General features: G+C 44.1%; 1 protein-coding gene across 1 annotated transcript in view; it reads right to left on the bottom strand.

Moving 5' to 3' along the window:
- LOC144499556 (claudin-10-like) overlaps positions 1–19,739 on the bottom strand; it is a 110,117-nt gene extending 90,378 nt beyond the window's left edge. Inside the window, exon 1 of the mRNA XM_078221658.1 lies at positions 19,511–19,739. Within this exon, the coding sequence (XP_078077784.1) occupies positions 19,511–19,730 (220 nt within the window). The 5' untranslated portion in view covers positions 19,731–19,739. The remainder of the gene's footprint in view (positions 1–19,510) is intronic.
- Between the last annotated feature and the right edge of the window lie 6,828 nt (positions 19,740–26,567).

The following is a 26,567-nucleotide window of genomic DNA, read 5'->3' as shown; positions in this document are numbered from 1 at the left end:
GGCCTTTGCTAAAGGCCTTGCTAAAGGTGGAGAAGAAGGCATATGGCATGCTTGCCTTTATAGGACGGGGCATAGAGTATAAAAGTTGGGGTCTGATGTTGCAGATGCATAGAACGTTGGTTCGGCCGCATTTGGAATACTGCGTCCAGTTCTGGTCGCCACACTACCAGAAGGACGTGGAGGCTTTGGAGAGAGTACAGAGGAGGTTTACCAGGATGTTGCCTGGTATGGAGGGGCTTAGTTATGAGGAGAGATTGGGTAAACTGGGGTTGTTCTCCCTGGAAAGACGGAGGATGAGGGGAGACTTAATAGAGGTGTATAAAATTATGAAAGGCATAGATAGGGTGAACGGTGGGAAGCTTTTACCCAGGTCGGTGGTGACGTTCACGAGAGGTCATAGGTTCAAGGTGAAGGGGGGGAGGTTTAACACAGATATCAGAAGGACATATTTTACACAGAGGGTGGTGGGGGCCTGGAATGCGCTGCCAGGCGGACAGGTGGAGGCGGACACACTGGGAACGTTCAAGACTTATCTAGATAGCCACATGAACGGAGTGGGAATGGAAGGATACAAAAGAATGGTCTAGTTTGGACCAGGGAGCGGCGCGGGCTTGGAGGGCTGAAGGGCCTGTTCCTGTGCTGTGTTGTTCTTTGTTCTTTGACAAGGTACCGCATAGTAGGTTGTTGCATAAAGTTAAATTTCACAGGTTCCAGGGTGAGGTATCTATATGGATACAAAATTGGCTTCTTGACAGGAGCCAGAGGGTGGTTGTAGAGGGTTGTTTTTCAAACTGGAGGCCTGTGACCAGCGGTGTGCCTCAGGGATCAGTGCTGGGTCCACTGTTATTTGTCATTTATATTAATGATTTGGATGAGAATATAGGAGGCATGGTTAGTAAGTTTGCAGATGACACCAAGATTGGTGGCATAGTGGACAGTGAAGAAAGTTATCTCCAATTGCAACGGGATCTTGATCAATTGGGCCAGTGGGCTGAGTTTAATTTAGACGGAGTTAGGTGGAGTTTAATTCTGACGAGGGAAGAGCGGTAGATGTAGTTTATATGGATTTCAGCAAGGCGTTTGATAAGGTGCCCCATGCAAGGCTCATTGAGAAAGTGAAGGGGCATGGGATACAAGAAGACATTGCCTTGTGGATTCAGAACTGGCTTGGCCACAGAAGGCAAAGAGTGGTTGTAGATGGGTCTTTTTCAGCATGGAGGTCGGTCACCGGTGGAGTGCCCCAGGGATCTGTTCTGGGACCTTTGCTCTTTGTGATTTTTATAAATGACCTGCATGAGGAAGTGGAAGGATGGATTGGCAAGTTTGCTGATGACACAAAGGTTGGTGGTGTTGTGGATAGTGTAGAGGGATGTCAGCAGTTTCAACGAGACATAGATAAGATGCAAGACTGGGCGGAGAAGTGGCAGATGGACTTCAACCCAGATAAGTGTGTGGTGGTTCATTTTGGCAGGTCGAATAGGATGAAAGAATATAATATTAAGGGTAAGATGCTTGGCAGTGTGGAAGATCAGAAGGATCTTGGGGTCCGGGTTCATAGTTCGCTCAAAGCAGCATCGCAGGCGGAGGCTGTGGTTAAGAAGGCGTATGGAATACTGGCCTTCATCAATAGAGGAATTGAGTTTAGAAATCGGGAGATAATGCTGCAGCTGTATAGGACCCTGGTCAGACCCCACCTGGAGTACTGTGCCCAGTTCTGGTCGCCTCATTACAGAAAGGATGTGGAAGCCATAGAAAGGGTGCAGAGGAGATTTACAAGGATGTTGCCTGGATTAGGTGGCATGCCTTATGAGGATAGGTTGAGAGAGCTAGGTCTTTTCTCCTTGGAGAGGCGAAGGATGAGAGGTGACCTGATAGAGGTGTATAAGATGTTGAGAGGTATTGATAGAGTGGATTCTCAGAGGCTTTTACCTCTGAGTGTTTAGGGTGCTGGGGAGTAGGTACAGAGGAGATGTTAGGGGTACGTTTTTCACTCAGAGGATGGTGGGTGCGTGGAATCGGCTGCCGGTAGTGGTGGTGGAGGCGGATTCGATAGGGTCTTTTCAGAGACTTTTGGATAAGTTCATGGAAGTTAGTAAGATAGAGGGTGATAGGTAAGTCTAGTAGGTAGGCTCATGTTCGGCACAACTTGTGGGCCGAAGGGCCTGTTTGTGCTGTAGCTTTTCTATGTTCTATGTTCTAGACAAATGCAAGGTGATGCATTTTGGTAGATTGAACCAGGGCAGGACTTACTCAGTTAATGGTAGGGTGTTGGGGAGAGTTACAGAACAGAGAAATCTAGGGGTACATGTTCATAGCTCCTTGAAAGTGGAGTCACAGGTGGACAGAGTGGTGAAGAAGGCATTCGGCATGCTTAGGTTCATCGGTCAGAACATTCAATACAGGAGTTGGGACGTCTTGTTGAAGTTGTACAAGACATTGGTAAGGCTACACTTGCAATACTGTGTGCAATTCTGGTCACCTTTTTATAGAAAGGATATTATTAAACTAAAAAGAGTACAGAAAAGATTTACTAGGATACTACCAGGACTTGATGGATTGAGTTATAAGGAGAGGCTGGATAGACTGGGACTTTTTTCTCTGCAGTGTAGGAGGCTGAGGGGTGATCTTATAGAGGTCTATAAAATAATGAGGGGCACAGATTGGCTAGATAGTCAATATCTTTTCCCAAAGATAGGGGAGTCTAAAACTAGAGGGCATAGGTTTAAGGTGAGAGGGGAGAGATACAAAAGTGTCCAGAGTGGCAATTATTTCACACAGAGGGTGGTGAGTGTCTGGAACAAGCTGCCAGAGGTAGTAGTAGAGGCGGGTACAATTTTGTCTTTTAAAAAGCATTTAGATTGTTACATGGGTATGATGGGTATAGAGGGATATGGGCCAAATGCGGGCAATTGGGACTAGCTTAGGGGTTTAACAAAAAAGGGTGGCGTGGACAAGTTGGGCCGAAGGGCCTGTTTCCATGCTGTAAACCTCTATGACTCTATTTAGCTGTCCATGCTGGCTCTTCTTAATCAATCCACATTTTTATATTTAATTATCCCAAATAAGTATTTTCAGAAGCTTCCGCACCACTGACGTTAAACTGACTGGGTCTGTAGTTGCGGGACTTATCCTTACAACATTTTTGGAAAAATGGAGTAATGTTTGCAATTCTCCAGTCCTCTGGAACATCCCCTGAGTCTAGGGTAGACTGGACGATTATGGCCAGCACCCCTAAAATTCCCGCTCTCACTTCCTTCAATATCCTTGGATTCATCTTATCCGGTCCAGGTGCTTCATCAAATTTAAATATCGTAACTATTAAACGAGTCTGTTCAACACTTCCTCCTTATCAACTTTGAACCCTTCTAGGGTCTTTGTGAATGTATTTCTTTCTGTTTAATCATTTTGTATTCCTGTTTTCCTGATATCCCTATTTGCCAGTTGAACTAATGGTTTGTTCAATAATACTCCTTGATCCCAAAACTAAGTAATAATCGAGAACACATCCATCTTTATCAATGTCCAACATTGTCCACTGAATACTTATTCTAATTTGGAGGTTCAGCACAACCCTGACAGGCATTCAGGTGAGGGGAGGGGGTGGTTACTCGCAGCCATGGGGAGAGCGGGGACTCGGAGAAAGAGTGAGAATGTAGCAAGGGGAAAATAAATGGGTGGAGGGTTGGTGTGCAGAGTGAGCGGAGATCACCAGATGAGAGAGTGAGGGCTGATGATTTGTCTGTGTGGGTGCATATTGATTTTGCTTGTGCGTGTGTCCGAGAGTGCGAGAGAGAGAGAAAGGTGAGGGAATATATATGTGTGTGGATGTCCAATATGAGAATCCAGGATTCCAGCAGGGCTCTTCTCATTCGAACCAAGGAGCAGCAACACTCCTCCCATTAAAACAACAGAAAGGTAAGATCCAAGTATGTTTTTAATAAGATAACTTGATAATTAATGTAAACATGCACGTGTAAAAATAGATTTCTATAAATTATTTTTGCATGCTTGTACCTTTTGCAGAAACACTCATTTTTTGTCGTTTGGCTCTTCAACATAATGAAATTGTTTCTCAGGGGTTCCATCAGCACTCTTGGGAGGTCAGAAGGTGCAGAAAGTGCAGGGTGGATCTTAGGAAAGCAAAGAGCAAACATGAGAAAGCTCTGGCTGGTAAAAGTAGGGAAAATCCCAAGATATTATATAAATATATCAATGGGAAGAATACAATCAGGGAAAGAGTAGGGCCCATTTGGGACTAAGGGGGTAAACTTTGAATGGAGTCAGAGGACATTTGTAGAGTGTTGAATGAATATTTCACATCTGTCTTCACCCATGAGAATGAAGATGAAAGTGTAGAATTCAGGGAGAGAGAGACTGTGAGGTTCTTGAGAAAATTGGCATAGGGAAGGAAAGGATATTAGAGATATTGGCAGGCTTAAAAGTGGACACCTCCCCAGGTCCAGAAACGTAGAAAGGTTTTCCTCACATCTCCCCTAAACCTCCTGCCCCTCACCTTGAACCCATGTCCTGCCAATATCATCTTGTAGTCCAAGATACTCAGCCTCACTGTTAACCACCTGGCCAATCTTTGCATCAACTTATTAATCCTACCCCTCACATAGTCATGCTTGTCATTTACATAAATGATGACTATTGGGGACCCAGCACAGATCCCTGTGGTCTGCCACTGGACACTGGCTTCCAGTCACTAAAGCAGCCTTCGGTCATCACCCTCTGTCTCCTGCAACTGAGCCAATTCTGAATCCTCTGTATCAAATTGCTCTATATCCCAAGTGCATTTGCTTTCTTTACAAAGTCTCCTATGTGGGACCTTGTCAAAGGCTTTGCTGAAACTACATCAACTGCACTACCCTCATCTACACACCTGGTCACCTCATCAAAAAATTCAATCAAATTTGTTAGCATGACCCCCCCTCTGACAAAGCCATGCTGACTATCCCTGATCAAGCCTTGCCTCTCCAAGTGAAGATAGATGCTCTCCTTCAGAAATTTCTCCAATAGTTTCCCTGCCACTGACATGAGATTCACTGGTCTGTAGTTCCAAACTTTATTTGCACGGGTAAAATGATACATGTCCATAATTTTCCAGAATGCAATATAACTAAACCAATTTGAACAATACATGAAATTTAACAGGTTGCGTTACAAAAGGAGGAGTGCTAACGTTGGCCTAGATGCTGAACTCCAGGTTGATGACAAGCCTTTGGAGTTGTTCATCAGGTGGAGGGTGCTAGATGTACAGCATGAGGCACCAGTGGGGAATCCATCAGGACATGAACACTCAATCAATTACTCAACAGAACATGTGGCTTCCTCTATTGAGAGACTGGCAATTGTCATGGAGGGCCAAAGCTAGCAGCTCACTGATTGGATACTGGGCATATGTTCTGACATGCCTTGTCTCTGAACTCTGGTGCCCAAAGCCAGGTGGACATCATGGCGCTGGTCCTCTCAGGAAAACAAAAAGAGCCAAATGGACCCCAGGACAGCACATGTGCAGCTTCTGTCACCATCAGGGACACCTCTCAGGGCATTTCTATTAGGGGCAGCACTTCCTCTGCCATTGGCACAAATGCTTCCGAGTACCACCTCCTGCCACCATACAAGGGCCCACACAGAGTCAGGCAACCAGAGGGTGCACACCCCAGCCATTCCAGGCCAAGGGGCACAAGGGTCAGCAGCCTGTCTCTAGCACAGCTTGCAGCCAGGGAGGTGCACCATGCTGTGACACCTGAAAGGGAATTAAAAAGAGAATTAAAAGTCACATATGGGTTCACATGAGTGCTTTTCATATTTGAGAGCATTGATGAATGTTGATTCATTTTGTAATTAAATGAGTGCTAATTTCATATAATGCTCTGGGTTGCATTTGTGCAATATCTATGTGTGATGTGATGAATTTTAATTATATTTACTAGATGCTGTTTCTGAAGTTTATGTTCAAGCGCGTCCTTCTATTCGGCATTATTTATTGTCTCTACATTGATCTTAGCAGACAGATAATTGGTCTGTTTAAAATGTGATTCCACTGTCTGGACAGATCAGCTTGCACCCTGCAATGAATGCCCATGAGATTGACTTGGTGTTCATGAGACAGAGAGGTAAAACAAGGTGTTGTTGGGCTGGACAGAGATTATTGCAATCTTTTCAATACCTTGATTCCTGGGTATCCGGACCATCCCACAGGCCAGCATGTACATTGGCTGTCCTGGCTCACCCTCCTCATCAAAGCATGGGGCTGTCTCCATTAAATTATCCTTTTCCAGGTCTTCCTCTCTCTCTCTCTGAAGGATCAGGTTGTGCAATGCAGACAATGAATGTCAATCTCATGGGCATTCATTGCAGGGTGCAAGCTGATCTGTCCAGACAGTGGAATCACATTTTAAACAGACCAATTATCTGTTCAGTCAGGGCCTTGCGGATTAGTGGCTTTCATTGTACCTCCTCTAGGCTCTGACTGAGTTCCATTCTGGTGTCAAAATCCATCTGCTTCAAGGCTATTCTCTGTTCCCCACAGTCAGCCATCCAATGGTCTGGCCTCGTGTATATCACTTGCACCTAGAATTATTATTCCTACGAAACTCATCTCCAAACTCCATGGCCTGGGTCTTAGCTCCTCCCTCTGTGACTGGATCTGGAACTTCCTAACTCACAGGCCACAATCAGTAAGGATAGGCAACAACACCTCCTCCATGATCTTTCTCAACACCAGGCTGTGTTCTCAGCCCACTACTATACTCCTTATACACCTATGACTGTGTGGCCAAACTCCCCTCCAACTTGGTTTCAAGTTTGCTGACGACACCACCGTAGTGGGTCTGATCTCAAACAATGATGAGACAGAGTACAGGAATGAGATAGAGAATCTGGTGAACTGGTGCGGCAACAGTAATCTCTCCCTCAATGTCAACAAAACGAAGGAGATTGTCATCGACTTCAGGAAGTGTAAAGGAGAACATGCCCCTGTCTACATCAATGGGGACGAAGTAGAAAGGGTCGAGAGCTTCAAGTTTTTAGGTGTCCAGATCACCAACAACCTATCCTGGTCCCTCCATACCGACACTATTTGATTTATTACTGTCACATGTATTAACATACAGTGAAAAGTATTGTTTCTTGCGTGCTATACAGACAAAGCATACCGTTCATAGAGAAGGAAACTAGAGAGTGCAGAATGTAGTGTTACAGTCATTTCTAGGGTGTAGAGAAAGATCAACTTAATGCAAGGTAAGTTCATTCAAAAGTCTGATGGCAGCAGGGAAGAAGCTGTTCTTGAGTCATTTGGTACGTGACCTCAGACTTTTGTATCTTTTTCCCAAGGGAAGAAGGTGGAAGAGAGAATGTCCAGGGTGCGTGGAGTCCTTAATTATGCTGGCTGCTTTGCTGAGGCAGCAGGAAGTGCAGACAGAGTCAATGGATGGGAGGCTGGTTTACGTGATGGATTGGGCTACATTCACAACCTTTTGTAGTTCCTTGGAGTCTTGGGCAGAGCAGGAGCCATACCAAACTATGATACAATCAGAAAGAATGCTTTCTATGTTGCATCTGTTTTGAGGCCAAAACACTGAATGTTTTCAAGAAACAGTTAGATATAACACCTAAGGTGAAGGGGATCAAAGGATATTGGGGGGGAGGGGGGGGAGAGAGAGAGAAGCAGGATCAGGCTACTTAATTGAATGATTAGCCATGATCATAATGATTTGATTTATTATTGTCACATGTATTAGCATAGTGAAAAGTATTTTTTCTTGCACCCTATACAAAGCATTCCGTTCATAGAGAAGGAAACAAGAGAGTGCAGAGTGTAGTGTTACAGTCATAGCTAGGGTGTAGAGAAAGATCAACTTAATGCAAGGCAAGTCCAATCAAAATGAATAGCGGAGCAGACTCAAAGGGCCAAATGGCCCCATCCTGCTTCTATTTTCCATGTTTCTACATGAACACCCAGATGCAGTGATGTGCAGCTAGCTGCATTATTCTATGATGTGGACATACCGGCGTTGGACTGGGGTAAGCACAGTAAGAAGTCTCACAACACCAAGTTAAAGTCCAACAGGTTTATTTGGTAGCACAAGCTTTCGGAGTGTTGCTTCTTCTTCAGGTGAGTCTCCTTCTTAGTTACAATCCCCACACATTGCTCCTTGCTGGACTGCAGCTCTGAAATACTTGGTCTCCACACACAACCTTACCTTAACCACCTCGCCGGTCGAGATCCTGCCTGGCGAGAATCATGTACTGTTTCCACCAGATGTGGTTGGAGACTATTGAAGCCCCCCAGATGCTTGGGGCAGGTCCAGACAGTCTCCATGAGGAAATGCCAACAGGGCACCAGTGCCAGGACTCTGCCAGGGGAGGGGGAGAGGGGGACCCACTCCACACACATTGGGATCAACTCTACCCGTCCCATGGATGTCGGGACCTTTCCACTGACATTGCCACACCCCTGCCGATCACCCTCTTCGCTCTCCCGCCCCGGCAGGCCTCCCCCCCCCCCCCCCGCCCCTCCCCTCTCCCACCCCGGCTGGACTCACCTCCCCCCCCCCCCCACCTCTCTCCTGCTCCAGCTGGGCTTCGCCCCCCCTCCCCTTCCCCTCTCTCCCGCCCCGGCAGGGCTCCCTCCCCAACACATCATCTAACCTCCCCAGACATCTCCCAACCTTGCCCCCAACCCCCTTCCAATGTTTCCCTAAACCCCCTCCAACCTTTCCCCATCCTTCCCCTAATGCTCACCACCCCACTCTAACCTCTCTTCCAATCTCCCCATTCACCTTCAAACTCTCCAAGCTCCCGTTCAAATTTCCCCCCAAACCTCGTCTCCAACCTCTCTCCAACCTCCTTGACCCTTCCAACTCTTCCACATAGTATTCAATTTGTTGTAAAATTATAGGAATTTGCTTGACCATTCTACAAGCAAGAAGCTGCTGCTTCTCACCTTCAGGCAGCTTTGTGGATTCCTGGCAGGCATTTAAAAAACAAAATCAACTCACAAATTGCCTGCAGGTCAGTAGCAGCAACAGCAGCTAATGAAATTGACTTGACACTGACACAGCAGCTTAAAAATGATTGGAACTCAGCCTAACGGAAAAGTGTTTTTTCAGCTGATCTTTCAGGTCTGCAGCTCTGGCTGCTTAGAGTGGGTGATGAGAAATTGAAACAAGCCTGGCTCCACCAGACCCTGGGCCCCGGTGTTTGGCACTGTCCACGTCCCCCTCACTCAGACCCTGGCTCTTCAGCTATAGAACATAGAACATAGAACAGTACAGCACAGAACAGGCCCTTCGGCCCATGTTGTTGTGCCGAGCTTTGTCTGAAACCCAGATCAAGCTATTTCCTCCCTATCATCCCGAAGTGCTCCATGTGCCTATCCAATAGCTTCTTAAATGTTCCTAAAGTTTCTGACTCCACTATCACTGCAGGCAGTCCATTCCACACCCCAACCACTCTCTGAGCAAAAAACCTACCTCGGACATCCTTCCTATATCTCCCACCATGAACCCTATAGTTATGCCCCCTAGTTACCACTCCATTCGCCCGAGGAAATAGTCTTTGAATGTTCACTCTATCTATCCCCCTCATCATCTTATAAACCTCTATCAAGTCTCCTCTCAACCTCCTCCTCTCCAAAGAGAAAAGCCCAAGTTCCCTCAACTTTTCCTCATAAGACCTACCCTCCAAACCAGGCAGCATCCTGGTAAATCTCCTTTGCACTCTTTCCAGTGTCTCCACATCCTTCTTGTAGTGAGGTGACCAGAACTGCACACAATATTCCAAATGTGGTCTCACCAAGGTCCTATACAGTTGCAGCATAACCCCACGGCTCTTAAACTCAAACCCCCTGTTAATGAACGCCAACACACTATAGGCCTTCTTCACGGCTCTATCCACTTGAGTGGCAACCTTCAGAGATCTATGGTATGAACCCCAAGATCTCTCTGTTCCTCTATATTCTTCAGAACCCTACCTTTGACCCTGTAATCCACATTTAAATTTGTCCTACCAAAATGAATCACCTCGCATTTGTCAGGGTTAAACTCCATTTGCCATTTTTCAGCCCAGCTCTGCATCCTATCTATATCTCTTTGCAGCCTACAACAGCCCTCCACCTCATCCACTACTCCACCAATCTTGGTGTCATCAGCAAATTTACTGATCCACCCTTCAGCCCCCTCCTCCAAGTCATTTATAAAAATTACAAATAGCAGAGGACCAAGCACTGATCCCTGTGGCACTCCGCTGGTAACCGGTTTCCAGTCCGAAAATTTTCCATCCACCACCACCGTCTGTCTTCTGTTAGATAGCCAGTTACCTATCCAATCGGCCAAACTTCCCTCTATCCCACACATCCTTACTTTCTTCATAAGCCGACCATGGAGGACTTTATTAAACGCCTTACTAAAATCCATGTATATGACATCAACTGCACTACCTTCATCTACATACTTAGTTACCTCCTCAAAAAATTCTATCAAATTTGTGAGGCAAGACTTGCCCTTCACAAATCCGTGCTGACTATCCCGGATTAAGCTGCAACTTTCTAAATGGTCGTAAATCCTATCCCTGAGGACCTTTTCCATCAACTTACCGACCACCGAAGTAAGACTAACCGGCCTATAATTACCAGGGTCATTTCTATTCCCTTTCTTAAACAGAGGAACCACATTCGCCACTCTCCAGTCCTCTGGCACCACCCCCGTGGACAGTGAGGATGCAAAGATCAATGCCAAAGGCTCTGCTATCTCATCCCTTGCCTCCCAAAGACTCCAAGGATATATTTCATCAGGCCCAGAGGACTTATCAACTTTCAGTTTATTCAAAATTGCTAGCACATCTTCCCTCCGAACATCTACTTCCTCCAGCCTATCAGCCTGTGACACCCTCTCTTCCTCAAAAACATGGCCCCTCTCCTTGGTGAACACCGAAGAAAAGTATTCATTCATCACCTCTCCTATCTCTTCTGACTCCATGCACAAATTCCCACTGCCGTGGGAATTTGTGGCAGGCACTTTACCTAAGAACAGGAACACACACTCACTATCAGTCTGTCCTATATCCTGCAGTACAGATATGGTGAGAGACAAGGATACCTGTATCTCTGAGCCCAATGGAGGAGATGGCTTTCAGCCTTAGAGGGTGGGCTTCAAAAGGGCTTGTGGCAGCTGGCAAGACTCAGAACACTGGGGATGACAGTATTTTCCTGCCTTGCGTGTCTTCTCTTGCGTGTCTTTATAAATATATAAAAAGGAATAGAGTGGCTAGAGTGAATGTTGGACCCTTGGAGGACGAGAGGGGGGAGTTAATAGTGGGAAATGAGGATATGGCTGAGTCTTTAAATACGTTTTTTGTGTCGGTCTTCACGGTGGAGGACACAAATAGTTTGCCAAATATTAACGATAGAGGGTTGGCAGCAGGAGAAATACTTAATACAATTAATGTTACCAGAGAGGCAGTGCTGGGTAGACTAATGGGACTGAAGGTGGACAAGTCCCCGGGTCCGGATGGAATGCATCCCAGGGTATTGAAAGAAATGTCAGAGGTAATAGTGGATGTGTTAGTGATTATTTATCAAAACTCGTTGCATTCTGGGGTAGTGCCGGTTGATTGGAAAACGGCTAATGTTACGCCGCTGTTTAAAAAAGGAAGGAGACAAAAGGCGGGTAACTATAGGCCGGTCAGCTTAACGTCTGTAATAGGGAAAATGCTGGAATCCATTATTAAAGAAGAGATAGCAGGGCATCTGGATAGAAATGGTTCAATCAATCAGACGCAGCATGGATTCATGAGGGGAAAGTCGTGCTTGACGAACATGTTGGATTTTTATGAAGATGTGACTAGGGCGGTTGATGGAGGAGAACCGTTGGATGCGGTGTTTTTGGATTTCCAAAAGGCGTTTGATAAGGTGCCCCATAAAAGGCTGCTGAAGAAGATTAGGGCACACGGAGTTGGGGGTAGTGTGTTAAAGTGGATTGGGGACTGGCTATCCGACAGGAAGCAAAGAGTCGGAATAAATGGGTGTTTTTCCGGTTGGAGGAAGGTAACTAGTGGCGTGCCGCAGGGATCGGTACTCGGGCCGCAACTGTTTACCATTTATATAGATGATCTGGAGGAGGGGACGGAGTGTAGGGTAACGAAGTTTGCAGACGACACAAAGATAAGTGGAAAAGTGAATCGTGTGGAGGACGGAGAAGATCTGCAGAGAGATTTGGACAGGCTGAGTGAGTGGGCGAGGATATGGCAAATGGAGTATAACATTGATAAATGCGAGGTTATACACTTTGGAGGAAATAATAACAAATGGGATTACTATCTCAATGGAAACAAATTAAAACATGCTACCGTGCAAAGGGACCTGGGGGTCCTTGTGTATGAGACGCAAAAGCCCAGTCTGCAGGTACAACAGGTGATCAAGAAGGCAAATGGGATGTTGGCCTATATTGCGAAGGGGATAGAATATAAAAGCAGGGATGTCTTGATGCACCTGTACAGGGCATTGGTGAGGCCGCAGCTGGAATACTGTGTGCAGTATTGGTCCCCTTATATGAGGAAGGATATATTGGCATTGGAGGGAGTGCAGAGAAGGTTCACCAGGTTGATACCGGAGATGAGGGGTTTGGATTATGAGGAGAGGCTGAGGAGATTGGGTTTGTACTCGTTGGAGTTTAGAAGGATGAGGGGGGATCTTATGGAGACTTATAAGATAATGCGGGGGCTGGATAGGGTGGAGGCGGAGAGATTCTTTCCACTTAGTAAGGAAGTTAAAACTAGAGGACACAGCCTCAAAATAAAGGGGGGTCGGTTTAAGACAGAGTTGAGGAGGAACTTCTTCTCCCAGAGGGTGGTGAATCTCTGGAATTCTCTGCCCGCTGAGGTGGTGGAGGCTACCTCGCTGAATATGTTTAAAGCGCGGATGGATGGATTCCTGATCGGTAAGGGAATTAAGGGTTATGGGGATCAGGCGGGTAAGTGGTACTGATCCACGTCAGATCAGCCATGATCTTATTGAATGGCGGGGCAGGCTCGAGGGGCTAGATGGCCTACTCCTGCTCCTATTTCTTATGTTCTTATGTTCTCCCAACACACCCACATGCTGTGATCTGGCATGATGAACATGCTGATGATGTGACCACAGTACCTTGCTTCCATCCCAACTCCCCTCACACCAACTGATTTTCTGCTTTCAGACATCCACAAATTGCCAGGTGCTGAGCCCCAGGATCCTCAGAAGGAGGAGTTTAATGACACATGTTTAAGACCCAGGCCAGAAACTCCAAAGTGTTTTATGAAGTTAGCCTAGATCCTATGTTTTATGTTTGATTTTGGCATGGGTGAGCATAAGATGTCTCATTTCAAGTATGATTCAAGTCACCCACTAGGAAGCTTTTATCAAACAAATTTAAGAACACAGTTAAAATCTAACAAAAAAATTAACATAACTTTTACCAATTCCAAGACTTAAACATGACACAGTACAACTCCTAACAGCTAGTTTGCTCTGCTGTTCCAAGTTAAACACCATTCCACAGACACATACCTTTCTTCAGACTCAGCACAAAAAACAAGTATGCTCATGTGCTGCTGGATCTTCAGCTTTGTGACACCTATGAACAGAAATCCAGGCCAGCTATTTGCAGTGAAAGATATCCTCAAGACAGCAAAACTTCAGAGAAGTAAACTTAATCTTGGACAGCTTCCCAAAAACAGCCACACAGAGAACAGAAACTCCAACTCCAGAGAGAGGGAAAAAAACAGTTGCTTTTCTCTACTTCAAGCTACTACTGAAGAGTGAAACTAAAACTGGACTTTTCTATGAAGCAGAGCTGTTCCTAGCCTTGTCAATCACTCCCAAACAAGCTTCACTCTGCAATTCTAAGGAACCATTTAAACCACAGAACACTGCATTCATCCAGATTAAAATCAACACGATATCAATTATACTGCCTCTGCAACAATAGGACACCGGCTACAAACAACACCATGCCAACAAATTGCCAAGGGCTACAGAAACATCCTGCAGAGAAACATGATTAAAATATATTTCTTAAAGGCACAGTACCATCATACACAGCACTAATGAAGATGCCCCATTTGTTTTGGTAATTACAGCCACCAATTTAAATTGGCATTGTGCCAGGGATGGCACAGTGGTTAGCACTGCTGCCTCACAATGCCAGGGACCAGGGTTCGATTCTTGCCTTGAGTGACTGCCTTTATATCTTCTCCCTGAGCTTCTGTGGATTGCCCTGGGCACTCCGTTTTGCTCCCACAGACCAAAGATGTGTAGGTTAGGTGGATTAGCCATGGTAAATGCATGGGATTATGAGGTTAAGAGGGGAGGGCCTGGGCGGAATGTTCCTTCAGGAGAGTCAGTTCAGACTTGATGGGCTGAATGCCTCTTTCTGAAATTCTATGATTACAAATACTTTGGAAGCAAGTATCAAGTTGGGCTCAATACACGGTGAGTCACCTAACATGAGTGAGTGCAGCCAAGCCAAATGTAAAGGATGGTGCATTTGTTAGGTCACTGGAGGTTTTAGTTACAGATGAGGTTTGCTGGACAGACTCTGATGAGGATTCAATGGGTAGCATGCAGGAGAATGCCAGTGGGTATGCACACTGAAGTCCTGTCTCTGTCATATTGGCAGAGGGTATTGCATGGAGTTTGCCCTCTTACAACCTTTGCTCCATTTTCCCTGTTGTGCTGTGGACTCAAAGGCACTGCATCTGTATCAGCTTTTATGTGGACACGTCACCTACTGCAGGATGCAGCAAGTAGATAAAAGCTGTTTCTTCTGGCAGAGGTCAGTAACCAAAGATTATTTAAAATAATTGGCAAAAAATGTAAAGGGAAAATTGGAAGATTTATTTTACCGAAGGTGGAAGCAGATTCCATAAGGTATTTCAAAAGGCAATTGGGTACATAATTGAAAAGGACTGCTTTGCATTGTTATAGGCTGAAAAAGCTGGAATGTAGGACTAAATTGGACAGTTCTTTCAAAGAGTAGGGATGGACATCAATATTTAATGAAAATCCTATTATAAATTATAAGGTTTGAAAGTATGTGTTTTACTGAAGTTCAACAGTCGTAGTTTTTAGGGGTTAGGAGTATATCTATCTGTATAGCTTAGTTGGGCGGTAGCCCACTCTTTAAAAATATCAATAAGTGTGGCTTTTATTGCCATTTATAATCAGGACTTATAGATAAATTTCAATTCCTAAAACAACTTTGGAAAATGCGTTTAATTGATTAAGAAAGCAAAAGCTCTATTGTGCCATGGCGTTTAATTTATGTAAATTCCACCAGGAAACCAATATCATTTGGCTTATTTTTTACAACTACATCCAAGTCTTATTAAACTCACAAATTGAAATATTCTAAAAAGGTCACAAAATGCAATTTTACATATCCGCAAAAGAGAAACAAACGTTTTTCTGTTAATACAAGTCGAAAGGAAATTAAATCCCGAACAGCTCCTCTCCCTAATGTTCAATTTGCTGCTTGTTGGGAGGTAAAGCGGTTTTTCTTAATCAAAGATAAACAATTGAAGCAGATTATATGACACAGATCAGTTTTATTGTCAGCATTTGTAGCCAATTGACTCTTTGACACATCTAACCATGAAATCAAAATACTTCGGAACTGCCAGATTAGATTTATGTCACGTTTCCAAGGAAATTCGTTGAATATTTACACAAATAAAAATAAACTGGATAGTCCTAGAATACTCAAAAATATAAAATACTGATCTAATCACGCGAGCGCAAAAGTTTCATCTTCCGGTTTTAAACCTGCTTTAATTAGGTCAGTCAGCAGGGTCAATAAAGCTGGTCAGGTAGCCTCGAAATAGTTGCAAGTTAATTATATAGAAATAGCAATGTAAAAGTGCCGTCATATTTCTAATCTAGCCATTTCACCAACTATCATAGAATCCCTGCAGTGCAGAAGGAGGCCATTCGGCCCATCGAGTCTGAACCGACTTTCGACAGAGTATTTTACCCTGGCCCTCTCCCCTCCCCACAATTGCGTAAATTTACCCTAAAATCGATCCCCCAATTTGTGATCTAAGCTTCTTACCAAATCGGGCAGTTATTCCCTGGAAGTGCAAAATCCTAAAAGAAAAGCCTGAATACCTACGTATTTTAGAACAGCCATGTGAAATCTCGAAAATTTAGAAACATACGATTTTTAACTGAAATCAGGTGTTTTAGTAAGCTAATTTTCTTACCTTAAGTATTGTCATCTCTGCTCTCAGTTTAATAAACGCTTCAAAATACCATTAAAATGTCTTGGCGTGGTTTGAGTTTAAGATCGCCGATCCTTAAATGTAATCCAATACATATTTTTAAAAATTCTATTCAAAGTATTGTAAAATAACAAATTAAAAATCTGTTCTTTGAAATTCTGCACAAATAGATTGCGAAAAGGGAAATTTATAGTTAAACTCGAATATTAAGCCACATTCAGCAGGAAGATTAGATCACTTGTTTCAATACATTTACAAGGGGTTTCAGTATTAATTTATCAGATCCCTATATCGATGAATAGAGTTAACTGAAAAATACAAGCGGTTATTTGATGCTTCAGCTCTGTCCACAGTATCTAATGCGATATCTAATGAAGTTAACTTTACAAGAGGGAGCGTTAAGAATAGAAAAAAGTAAACGAGCCTCGCCTGACGAGAGATAATTTGACCTGAAGTAACCATTGCTCGATGCTAAATATGCTCCAAATGATTGTGGAAGTTTCTGTTGACACCCACGTATTCCTCGGGTCGTTATTCTTAAAAACTCACATAAAAATAAATCACTATGCATTATAAATAAATAAAAGTGCAATCCAGTTTTAATGAATACTTTTGATTTCTGCGCGATCTGATCAGAATACAACTTTTCTGCGCGTGTGTATTCTGGCGAAACCTAGAATATGTTAAGAATGTTTTTTATAATTTTGCTGGCCATAACATGGAGAGAAAAAAATCCCATTTCATCAGTTGTCACACAGCTAATTAACTTTCCTCTTGCTGATGGTTGCAAAACAATTTCTATTCAACCAGCTATTAGTTTCTGTGTTAACAGATCGGTCGAGGGGATGGTGAGAAACGGGGGAAAAAACTGGGTGGGATTATTTTAACTGAGATAATACAACATCGGTGCAGCAAATGTATCGATTACGATAGTCATTTACCCAATGAGTTTAGTTTCAGTGTGTACACAAGAACAATATGCTTGTCGATATGGAAATGATTTTGTTTGTAAGGACAAGGCTGGCTCTGTTCTACAAAGGTAAGTCATGTTCAGACCGGGAACTACACTAACAGGCAAATCTCATGACTCTGTGATCTCTTTCGTCTATATTGAAACTGGTGCAAGGATAATGGACCTAAACAAATGGCTAGGATAACTACGAACAAGGTACTTCCATCTAAACAGAAAGGTTTGCAGTCTCTGGAGAACGACATGGTGAACACAGCGCCGCAGTATTTAATGATAAAGATCTCATGGAGATGCAAAACAACCAGATTACCATTAATGAAGTGAAATTTCAGATAAGCATAGATCAAAATCCAGAACTAGATGTTCCTCTGATGAATGGGGGTGTAAGACCAACAGTGTTTGCTTTAGTTTGTTCAAATAGTTTCATGGAGTGAACGAGCAATTTAGTTTTTGCCAGTGGATTGCGCAAGTACACATATTTCTGGCCGCTATTAATGGAGAAACAATGGGTGTGATCTTAACAGGAAAGTAATATCAAAATGACTTGTTCAAAGTCTCTAAGATTGGGAAATATATTCACAGCAGAAATGTTAATATTAGGAAATAAAGGAAGGGAGTAATATTGAGATTATTCCAGAAAACAGCAGAGTTAAACAATGATGAAAAAACAAACAAATGAAAGGTAAAATATAAAAATTAAGGAGAAAATCCCACTAGATGGAAAGGGAACACAAGAGAAAAGGTGTTGCTTCAGATAAGGACTTGGTTGTACAATACAAGGTGTATAATACATGGTGTATTACAGAGTGTATAATACATGGTGTATAATAGTGTATAACACAAAGTGTAGGTGTATAATACACTGCTTTAATTCAAGGTGCATACTACAAAATGTATATTACACGGTATATAATACAAGGTGTATAACACAAAGTGTATAACACTTATAACCTATAACACAGGGTGTATAATACACAATGTATAACACATGGTTTATAATACAAGATGCATAATACACAGTGCATAATACAAGTTGTATCATACATTGTGTATAATTTGCAGTGTATAAATACATGGTGTATAAAACTGATGTATAAAACTTATACATGATGTATAATAATACATGGGGAATACTTATGTTATATTATGATATAGAAAGTTGGAAGAATGGAGGGAAATTGTAAAATGATGAGAGACTGCAAATACCAGCAATCTGCATATTCCTGCACATACCACACATTCGTAAGACTCTGAGAAAAAAATGTTTACCCATTAGTAAAGAACGACCCGAACCCTAATAGTGACCCAACTTTTTAATTCAGATGTCTCTGTAATTCTAGCATTTTCTGCTTCTTGAAAGAAAAGATTATTCAACCATTCTCCAACAATGGATAAAATCCATCCAATGGATAAAATCCATCCAGAACAGTTTTCAGGTGTCCAGATCACCAACAACCTATCCTGATCCCCCCATGCCAACACTATAGTTAAGAAAGCTCACCAATGCCTTTACTTTCTCAGAAGACTAAGGAAATTTGGTATGTCAGCTATGACTCTCACCGGCTTTTACAGATGCACCATAGAAAACATTCTGTCTGGTTGTATCACAGCTTGGTATGGCTCCTGTACTGCCCAAGATCGCAAGAAACTACAAAAGATCATGAAAGTAGCCCAATCCACTATGCAAACCAGCCTCCCATCCATTGACTCTGTCTATACTTCCCGCTGCCAACATAATTAACAACCCCACACACCCCAGACATTCTCTCTCCCACCCTCTTCCGTGGGGAAAAAGGTACAAAAGTCTGAGGTCAGGTACCAACCAACTCAAGAACAGCTTCTACCATCAGACTTTTGAATGGACCTACCTTGCATTAAGTTGATCTTTCTCTACACCCTAGCTATGACTGTAACACTACATTCTGCACTCTCTCATTTCCTTCTCTATGAACGGTATGCTTTACCTGTATAGCACGCATGAAACAATACTTTTCATTGTTTACTAATACATGTGACAATAACAAAGCAAATCAAAAAAATCCCTTCCCTTCAAAATGTCCAAAATCAGGACGTGACTAATTATTCTATTTCGAGAACGCAAGAGTACATACAACAAGCACACAGATTGACGGGAATTGAATGAAGAATAGAACCAGAAAGTATATGAAGGAACATATCTGCTCGATGCCATTCTGCCTGCAGTAAGTGCAAAGCCAGCACAGGAGAGGACCAAGAGCTAGAAAGGATTCATCGGACTGATTATTTGTTAAAATCACGAACCATCGAGTGCCAGCATGGACGGGAAGTCTTTGCAGTTGGATACTCCGGTGGAATCAGTCACACAGGTTTTCCAAAGATTAGCCCAGAAAGTGGCTGTGGTGATAACTGTACCGTCGATGGAAGAGACCTTCCAATAGTCTGTGGGCAATGTTGAAGAGATCAAGATAAAACCAGATACGGATAACATGAAGGCAACGATTTCAATTGTCATATTCGCCATAGTTAGGAAGTTCGAATAACAATATTATTGTCGACTGGTTGTGATTTTAAACAACTTAATTCTAATTGAGCAAATTCTCTATTCTCCTATCATTCAATTTTGGAGAAGCTAATAGCACTCCGTCCAAACTCCCGGGAGGATGTGCATCGTATCCTCAGTTTCTCTGGGAAAAAAGTGAAACTGAACTTTACTGAAACTTGTGCTGGGGTCAGTTACCTTACGTCACAGGGTAGTCACTTTGCTCAGCATCTAAGTAGCCCTGGCGGTCAGTGCACTTCCGATACAAGTTAAACATTTATGAAGTTGTTAGAGATATTTCCAAGAAAGCAACATCAACCGAGTCCACAACCTCATTAATTTTATCAAGTCCAGCCAGTATTTAATGTAAGATGAATTTACAGAAGATGTGGCGGTATTTAAGCATATTTTCACGGTGAACAAGTTAACTCGTTAATGCATATATCGAAGGTAACATTTTCTGTAGATACTGATTGAGTAAATTCAAAATAAACCTCCATCAAATTGAAAACAAACTGCAGAAATAATCTCTAAAAAGATACTGGCTGATGAATTATACATGATGTGGAGATGCCGGCGTTGGACTGGGGTAAGCACAGTAAGAAGCCTCAACACCAGGTTAAAGTCTGACAGGTTTATTTGGTAGCACAAGCCACAAGCTTTCGGAGCGCTGCCCCTTCATCAGGTGAGTGGGAGTTCTGTTCACAAACAGGGCATATAAAGACACAATTTACAAAATAATGGTCGGAATGCGAGAGTCTTTACAGGTAATCAAATCTTAAAGGTACAGATAACGTGAGTGGAGAGAGGGTTAAGTACAGGTTAAAGAGATGTGTATTGTCTCCAGCCAGGACAGTTAGTGAGCTTTTGCAAGTCCACGCAAGTCGTGGGGGTTACAGATAGTGTGACATGAACCCAAGATCCCGGTTGAGGCCGTCCTCATGTGTGCGGAACTTGGCTATCAGTCACTGCTCAGTGACTCTGCGTTGTCGTGTGTCGTGAAGGCCGCCTTGGAGAATGCTTACTCGTAGAAACGTAGAAACCCTACAGCACAGAAAGAGGCCATTCGGCCCATCGAGTCTGCACCGACCACAATCCCACCCAGGCCCTCCCCCCATATATTTTACCCACTAATCCCTTTAACCTACGCATCTCAGGACACTAAGGGCAATTTTAGCATGGCCAATCAACCTAACCCGCACATCTTTGGACTGTGGGAGGAAACCGGAGCACCCGGAGGAAACCCACGCAGACACGAGGAGAATGTGCAAACTCCACATAGACAGTGACCCAAGCCGGGAATCGAACCCAGGTCCCTGGAGCTGTGAAGCAGCAGTGCTAACCACTGTGCTACCGTGCCGCCCTTTCGAAGATCAGAGGCCGAATCAGAGGCATTCGGAGGGCCGAATCGCCCTCCGGATGCTTCTGTTCCTGTGCTGTACTTTACTTTGTTCTTTGTTGAATACAGACAGTCACCCATTGCTGGAATCGAACCTGAGTCCCCGGTGCTGTGAAGTAACAGTGCTAACCACTGTGCCGCTGGAAAAGTAGGCAAACCAATCCAGAACTCCCTGGATTATAAACTAAATATAAATTATGGTAAGGAAGAAGAAATATGCTCAGGACAAGTTAGAAAATACAATTGAGAATAAAAATCCATTAGCTCTATCTTATAAACACTGCATGGCTAAAATGAGTGATTGTCTTGCTCTCCCAGCATCTGAGCTGTATGTTTTCCAGACACAGTTGTGTCTGCATTCGGGTTAAATCCACTGGTTTATCTTGTTTCAATACATCTGTCTTCCCAGTACTTTGCTTCAGTGACTTTGTGTATCCATTGTGTATTCATTTATTACAATGAAAATGATTAGGGTTTCTTCTCACTCTTCTACCCACATACATTTTCTTTTTAACCTAAGGCAACCGTCCTTACTATCTCCAATGAGACCTCCTTTGCCTTGACCACCTGGATTTCTCTTTTCTCCAGTTCTATCTCTCACAGATTGAAATTGAGGTCAAAAATCAAAGCTTGATTTATGAATTAATTCAAAATCATCTGCCATTTTTGCTGTCAGTCTCACAGTTTTAACCCTTTGCTCTTTCACATGAGTTCTCACTGCTTTGGGAAGTGAATTTTAAATTCCTCCAAAATCTTAGAATCCCTACAGCACAGAAAGAGGCCATTTGGCCCATCGAGTCTGAACCGACCACAATCCCACCCAGGCCCTACCCCCATATCCCTACATATTTTACCCACTAATCCCTCTAATCTACACATCCCAGGACACGAAGGGCAATTTTAGCTTGGCCAATCAACCTAACCCGCACATCTTTGGACTGTGGGAGGAAACCGGAGCACCCGGAGGAAACCCATGCAGACACAAGGAGAATCTGCAAACTCCACACAGACAGTGACCCAAGCCGGGAATCGAACCCAGGTCCCTGGAGCTGTGAAGCAGCAGTGCTAACCACTGTGTTACCATGCCGCCCTAAAATTTCGCTAAGAGCATCATATGCTTCGTCTATTCTCAATACTCTTACCAATTTATGAAGGTTACTTTGTTTAATTCTTTCAAATTCTATATTCGTCTGACCTGGTTCCTTCCTTAGATTTCTAAATTCTGCCTGTAGACTTCTGGCACTAGTTCATATGCACTTAAGATGACTTTCCTCACCTCATCATAATCCTTAATTCCTCCTCTGATAGTGAGGCAAACAGTTGTTCTACATGCAAACTTTGTTTGAACCAATAATACCCACGTGGTCTGTGGCCATTTTAATTGTTTAGCTACTTTCTCAAATGAAATGAAAAAGACTACAGAGTGTCATAGAACAGTGCAGAAGGAGACCATTCAGCCCATCAAACCCGCACTGACAATAATCCTACCCAAGCTCTATCTCCGTAACCCCACGTAATTACCCCACTAACCCCCTAACCTACATATCTTTGGACGCTATGGGTCAATTTATCATGGCCAATCAACCTAACCTGCACATCTTTGGAATACAGTAAGAAGTCTCACAACACCAGGTTAAAGTCCAACAGGTTTATTTGGTAGCAAATACCATAAGCTTTCAGAGCGCTGCTCCTTCGTCAGGTGGAGTGGAAATGTGCTCTCAAACAGGGCACAGACACAAAATCAAGTTACAGAATACTGATTAGAATGCGAATCCCTAAAGCCAGCCAGATCTTAAAGGTACAGACAATGTGGGTGGAGGGAGCATTAAACACAGGTTAAAGAGATGTGTATTGTCTCCAGACAGAACAGCTAGTGAGATTCTGCAAGCCCAGGAGGCAAGCTGTGGGGGTTACTGATAATGTGACATAAATCCAACATCCCGGTTGAGGCCCCCCTCATGTGTGCGGAACTTGGCTATCAGTTTCTGCTCAGCGACTCTGCGCTGTCGTGTGTCGTGAAGGCCGCCTTGGAGAACGCCTACCTGAAGATCCAAGGCTGAATGCCCGTGACTGCTGAAGTGCTCCTCCTCAGGAAGAGAACAGTCTTGCCTGGTGATTGTTGAGCGGTGTTCATTCATCAGTTGTCGTAGCGTCTGCATGGTTTCCCCAATGTACCATGCCTCGGGACATCCTTTCCTGCAGCGTATCAGGTAGACAATGTTGGCCGAGTTGCAAGAGTAGGTACCGTGTACCTGGTAGATGGTGTTCTCATGTGAGATGATGGCATCCGTGTCGATGATCCGGCACGTCTTGCAGAGGTTGCTGTGGCAGGGTTGTGTGGTGTCATGGTCACTGTTCTCCTGAAGGCTGGGTAGTTTGCTGCGGACAATGGTCTGTTTGAGGTTGCGTGGTTGTTTGAAGGCGAGAAGTGGGGGTGTGGGGATGGCCTTGGCGAGATGTTCGTCTTCATCAGTGACATGTTGAAGGCTATGGAGGAGATGCCGTAGCTTCTCCGCTCCGGGGAAGTACTGGATGATGAAGGGTACTCTGTCCACCGTGTCCCGTGTTTGTCTTCTGAGGAGGTCGGTGCGGTTTTTCGTTGTGGCGCATCGGAACTGTTGATCAATGAGTTGAGCGCCATATCCTGTTCTTCTGAGGGCATCTTTCAGCATCTGGAGGTGTCTGTTGCGATCCTCCTCATCCGAGCGGATCCTGTGTATTCGGAGGGCTTGTCCGTAGGGGATGGCTTCTTTTACGTGTTTAGGGTGGAAGCTGGAGAAGTGGAGCATCGTGAGGTTATCCGTGGGCTTGCGGTATAGTGAGGTGCTGAGGTGACCGTCCTTGATGGAGATGCGTGTGTCCAAGAATGCAACCGATTCCGGAGAGTAGTCCATGGGGAGTCTGATGGTGGGATGGAACTTTAATGCTCCCTCCACCCACATTGTCTGTACCTTTAAGACCTGGCTGGCTTTAGGGATTCGCATTCTAATCAGTATTCTGTAACTTGATTTTGTGTCTGTGCCCTGTTTGAGAGCACATTTCCACTCCATCTGACGAAGGAGCAGCGCTCCGAAAGCTTATGGTATTTGCTACCAAATAAACCTGTTGGACTTTAACCTGGTGTTGTGAGACTTCTTACTGCGTTCACCCCAGTCCAACGCCGGCATCTCCACATCATCTTTGAAATGTGAGAGGAAACCAGAGCACAATTCTAACTAGGGTGCAAGAGCAGAGGAACCTGGGCATATATACATGTATAAGTGCATATGGAAAGAAAAAAGGACAAAGAACAATACAGCACAGGAACAGGTCCTTCGGCCCAAGTCTCTGCTGACACAGATGCCTCTCTAATCTAATTTTTCTTTTGCCTCTACATGGTCCATATCCCTCTATTCCCTGTATATTCGTGTATCTATCCAGGTGCCTCTTGAACGTTGTTACAGAACCTACTTCCACCACGTCCTCCGGCAGCACATTCCAGGCATTCACTACCCTCTGTGTGAAAACTTTTCTCCTTACATCTCTTTCAAACCTTCCCACTCTCACTTTCAACCTATGCCCCTGAGTAATTGATCCTTCGACCTTGGGAAAAAGACTCTGACTATCCACTCTATCTAAGCCTGTCATAATCTTGAAAACCTCCCCCTGCTCATCCTCCAACTTTGTTCAACTTTTCTTCATAGTCCATATTCCCCAAACCAGGCACCCTTTCCAATGCATCAACATCCTTCCAGTAGTGTGGCGACCAGAATTGTACACAATACTTCAAATGCGGCCTAACCAAAGTCTTATACAGTTACAACATGATTTTCCAATTCCTACATTCAATGCCCCGGCCGATGAAGACCAGCATGCCATATGCCTTCTTGATCATCTTGTCCACCTGAGTTGCCACCTTCAGGGAACTGTGAACCTGCCATTTACTGTATACTTTCCTTCTACAGTCGACCTTCCAAATCGCATCACCCCACATTTGTCCAGGTTAAATTCCATCTCATAGAATCATAGAAACCCTACAGTGCAGAAGGAGGCCATTCGGCCCATCGAGTCTGCACCGACCACAATCCCACCCAGGCCCTACTCCCACACCCACATATTTTACCCGCTAATCCCACTAACCTACACATCCCAGGACTCTAAGGGGCAATTTTTTTAACCTGGCCAATCAACCTAACCCGCACATCTTTGGACTGTGGGAGGAAACCGGAGCACCCGGAGGAAACCCACGCAGACACGAGGAGAATGTGCAAACTCCACACAGACAGTGACCCGAGCCGGGAATCGAACCCGGGACCCTGGAGCTGTGAAGCAGCAATGCTAACCACTGTGCTACCGTGCCGTCTTTCGGCCCAGGTCTCCAGCCGATTTATAGCCTGCTGTATCCTCTGACAATCTTCCTATTATCTGCTATTCCCCCAATTTTTGTATCACCTGCAAATTTACTAATCAGACCATCTACATTTTCCTTCAAATTATTTATATATATTACAAACGACAGACGCCCCAGCACTGATCCTTGTGGAATGCTGCTTGTCACAGACCTCCAGTTAGAAAAGTACCACTTCTACTGTCTGTTTTCTATGTCCAAGCCAGTTTTGTATCCATCTTACCAGCTCACCTCAAATCCCATATGACTTCACCTTCTGTATCAGCCTGTCATGAGGAACCCTATTAAAAGCTTTACTAAAATCCATGTACACAGCATCCACTGCCCGGCCTTGGTCAATTTTTCTTGTCAATTCCTCAACACACTCAATCAAGTTTGTGAGAAACGACCTCCCCTTCAGAAAACCATGCTGCCTTTCGCTCATATATGTGTATTTGAATGTGTGCAATATACAAAATAAGGTAAATGAGCTTATAGAGCAGACTGAAATTGACGGGTACGATGTTGTTGCCACAGAGACGTGGCTGCAAGGGGATCAGGGCTGGGAGCTAAATATCCAAAGAGGCACATCCTATTGAAAAGACAGGCAGGTGGCAAAGGGGGTGGGGTTGACTTGTTAGTAAGAAATGAAATTAAATCGATAGTAAGAAATGACATAGGGTCAGAAGATACAGAATCTGTGTGGGTAGTGTTGAGGAACTGCAAAGGTAAAGGGACCGTGATGGGAGTTCTGTACAGGCCTCCAAGCAGTAGTCAAGATATGGGGCACACGATACACCAGGAGATAGAAAAAGCATATAAGAAAGGCAAGGTTACAGTGATCATGGGGGATTTCAATACGCAGGTAGACTGGTAATGGATCCCAAGAAAAGGAATTTGTGGAATGCCTATGAGATGGCTTTTTGGAGCAGCTTGTGATGGGGCCCACAAGGGAACAGGTAATTCTGGATTTGGTGATGTGTAATATGGCAGACATGATAAGGGAGCTTAAGGTGAAGGAACCCTTAGGAGGCAGTGACCATAACATGATAGA

The sequence above is a fragment of the Mustelus asterias genome, chromosome 10 (assembly GCF_964213995.1).
Source record: "Mustelus asterias chromosome 10, sMusAst1.hap1.1, whole genome shotgun sequence".
Classification (NCBI taxonomy): domain Eukaryota; kingdom Metazoa; phylum Chordata; class Chondrichthyes; order Carcharhiniformes; family Triakidae; genus Mustelus; species Mustelus asterias.
Note: the sequence above shows the minus strand (reverse complement) of the source record. Positions and strands in the feature narration are given on the sequence as shown.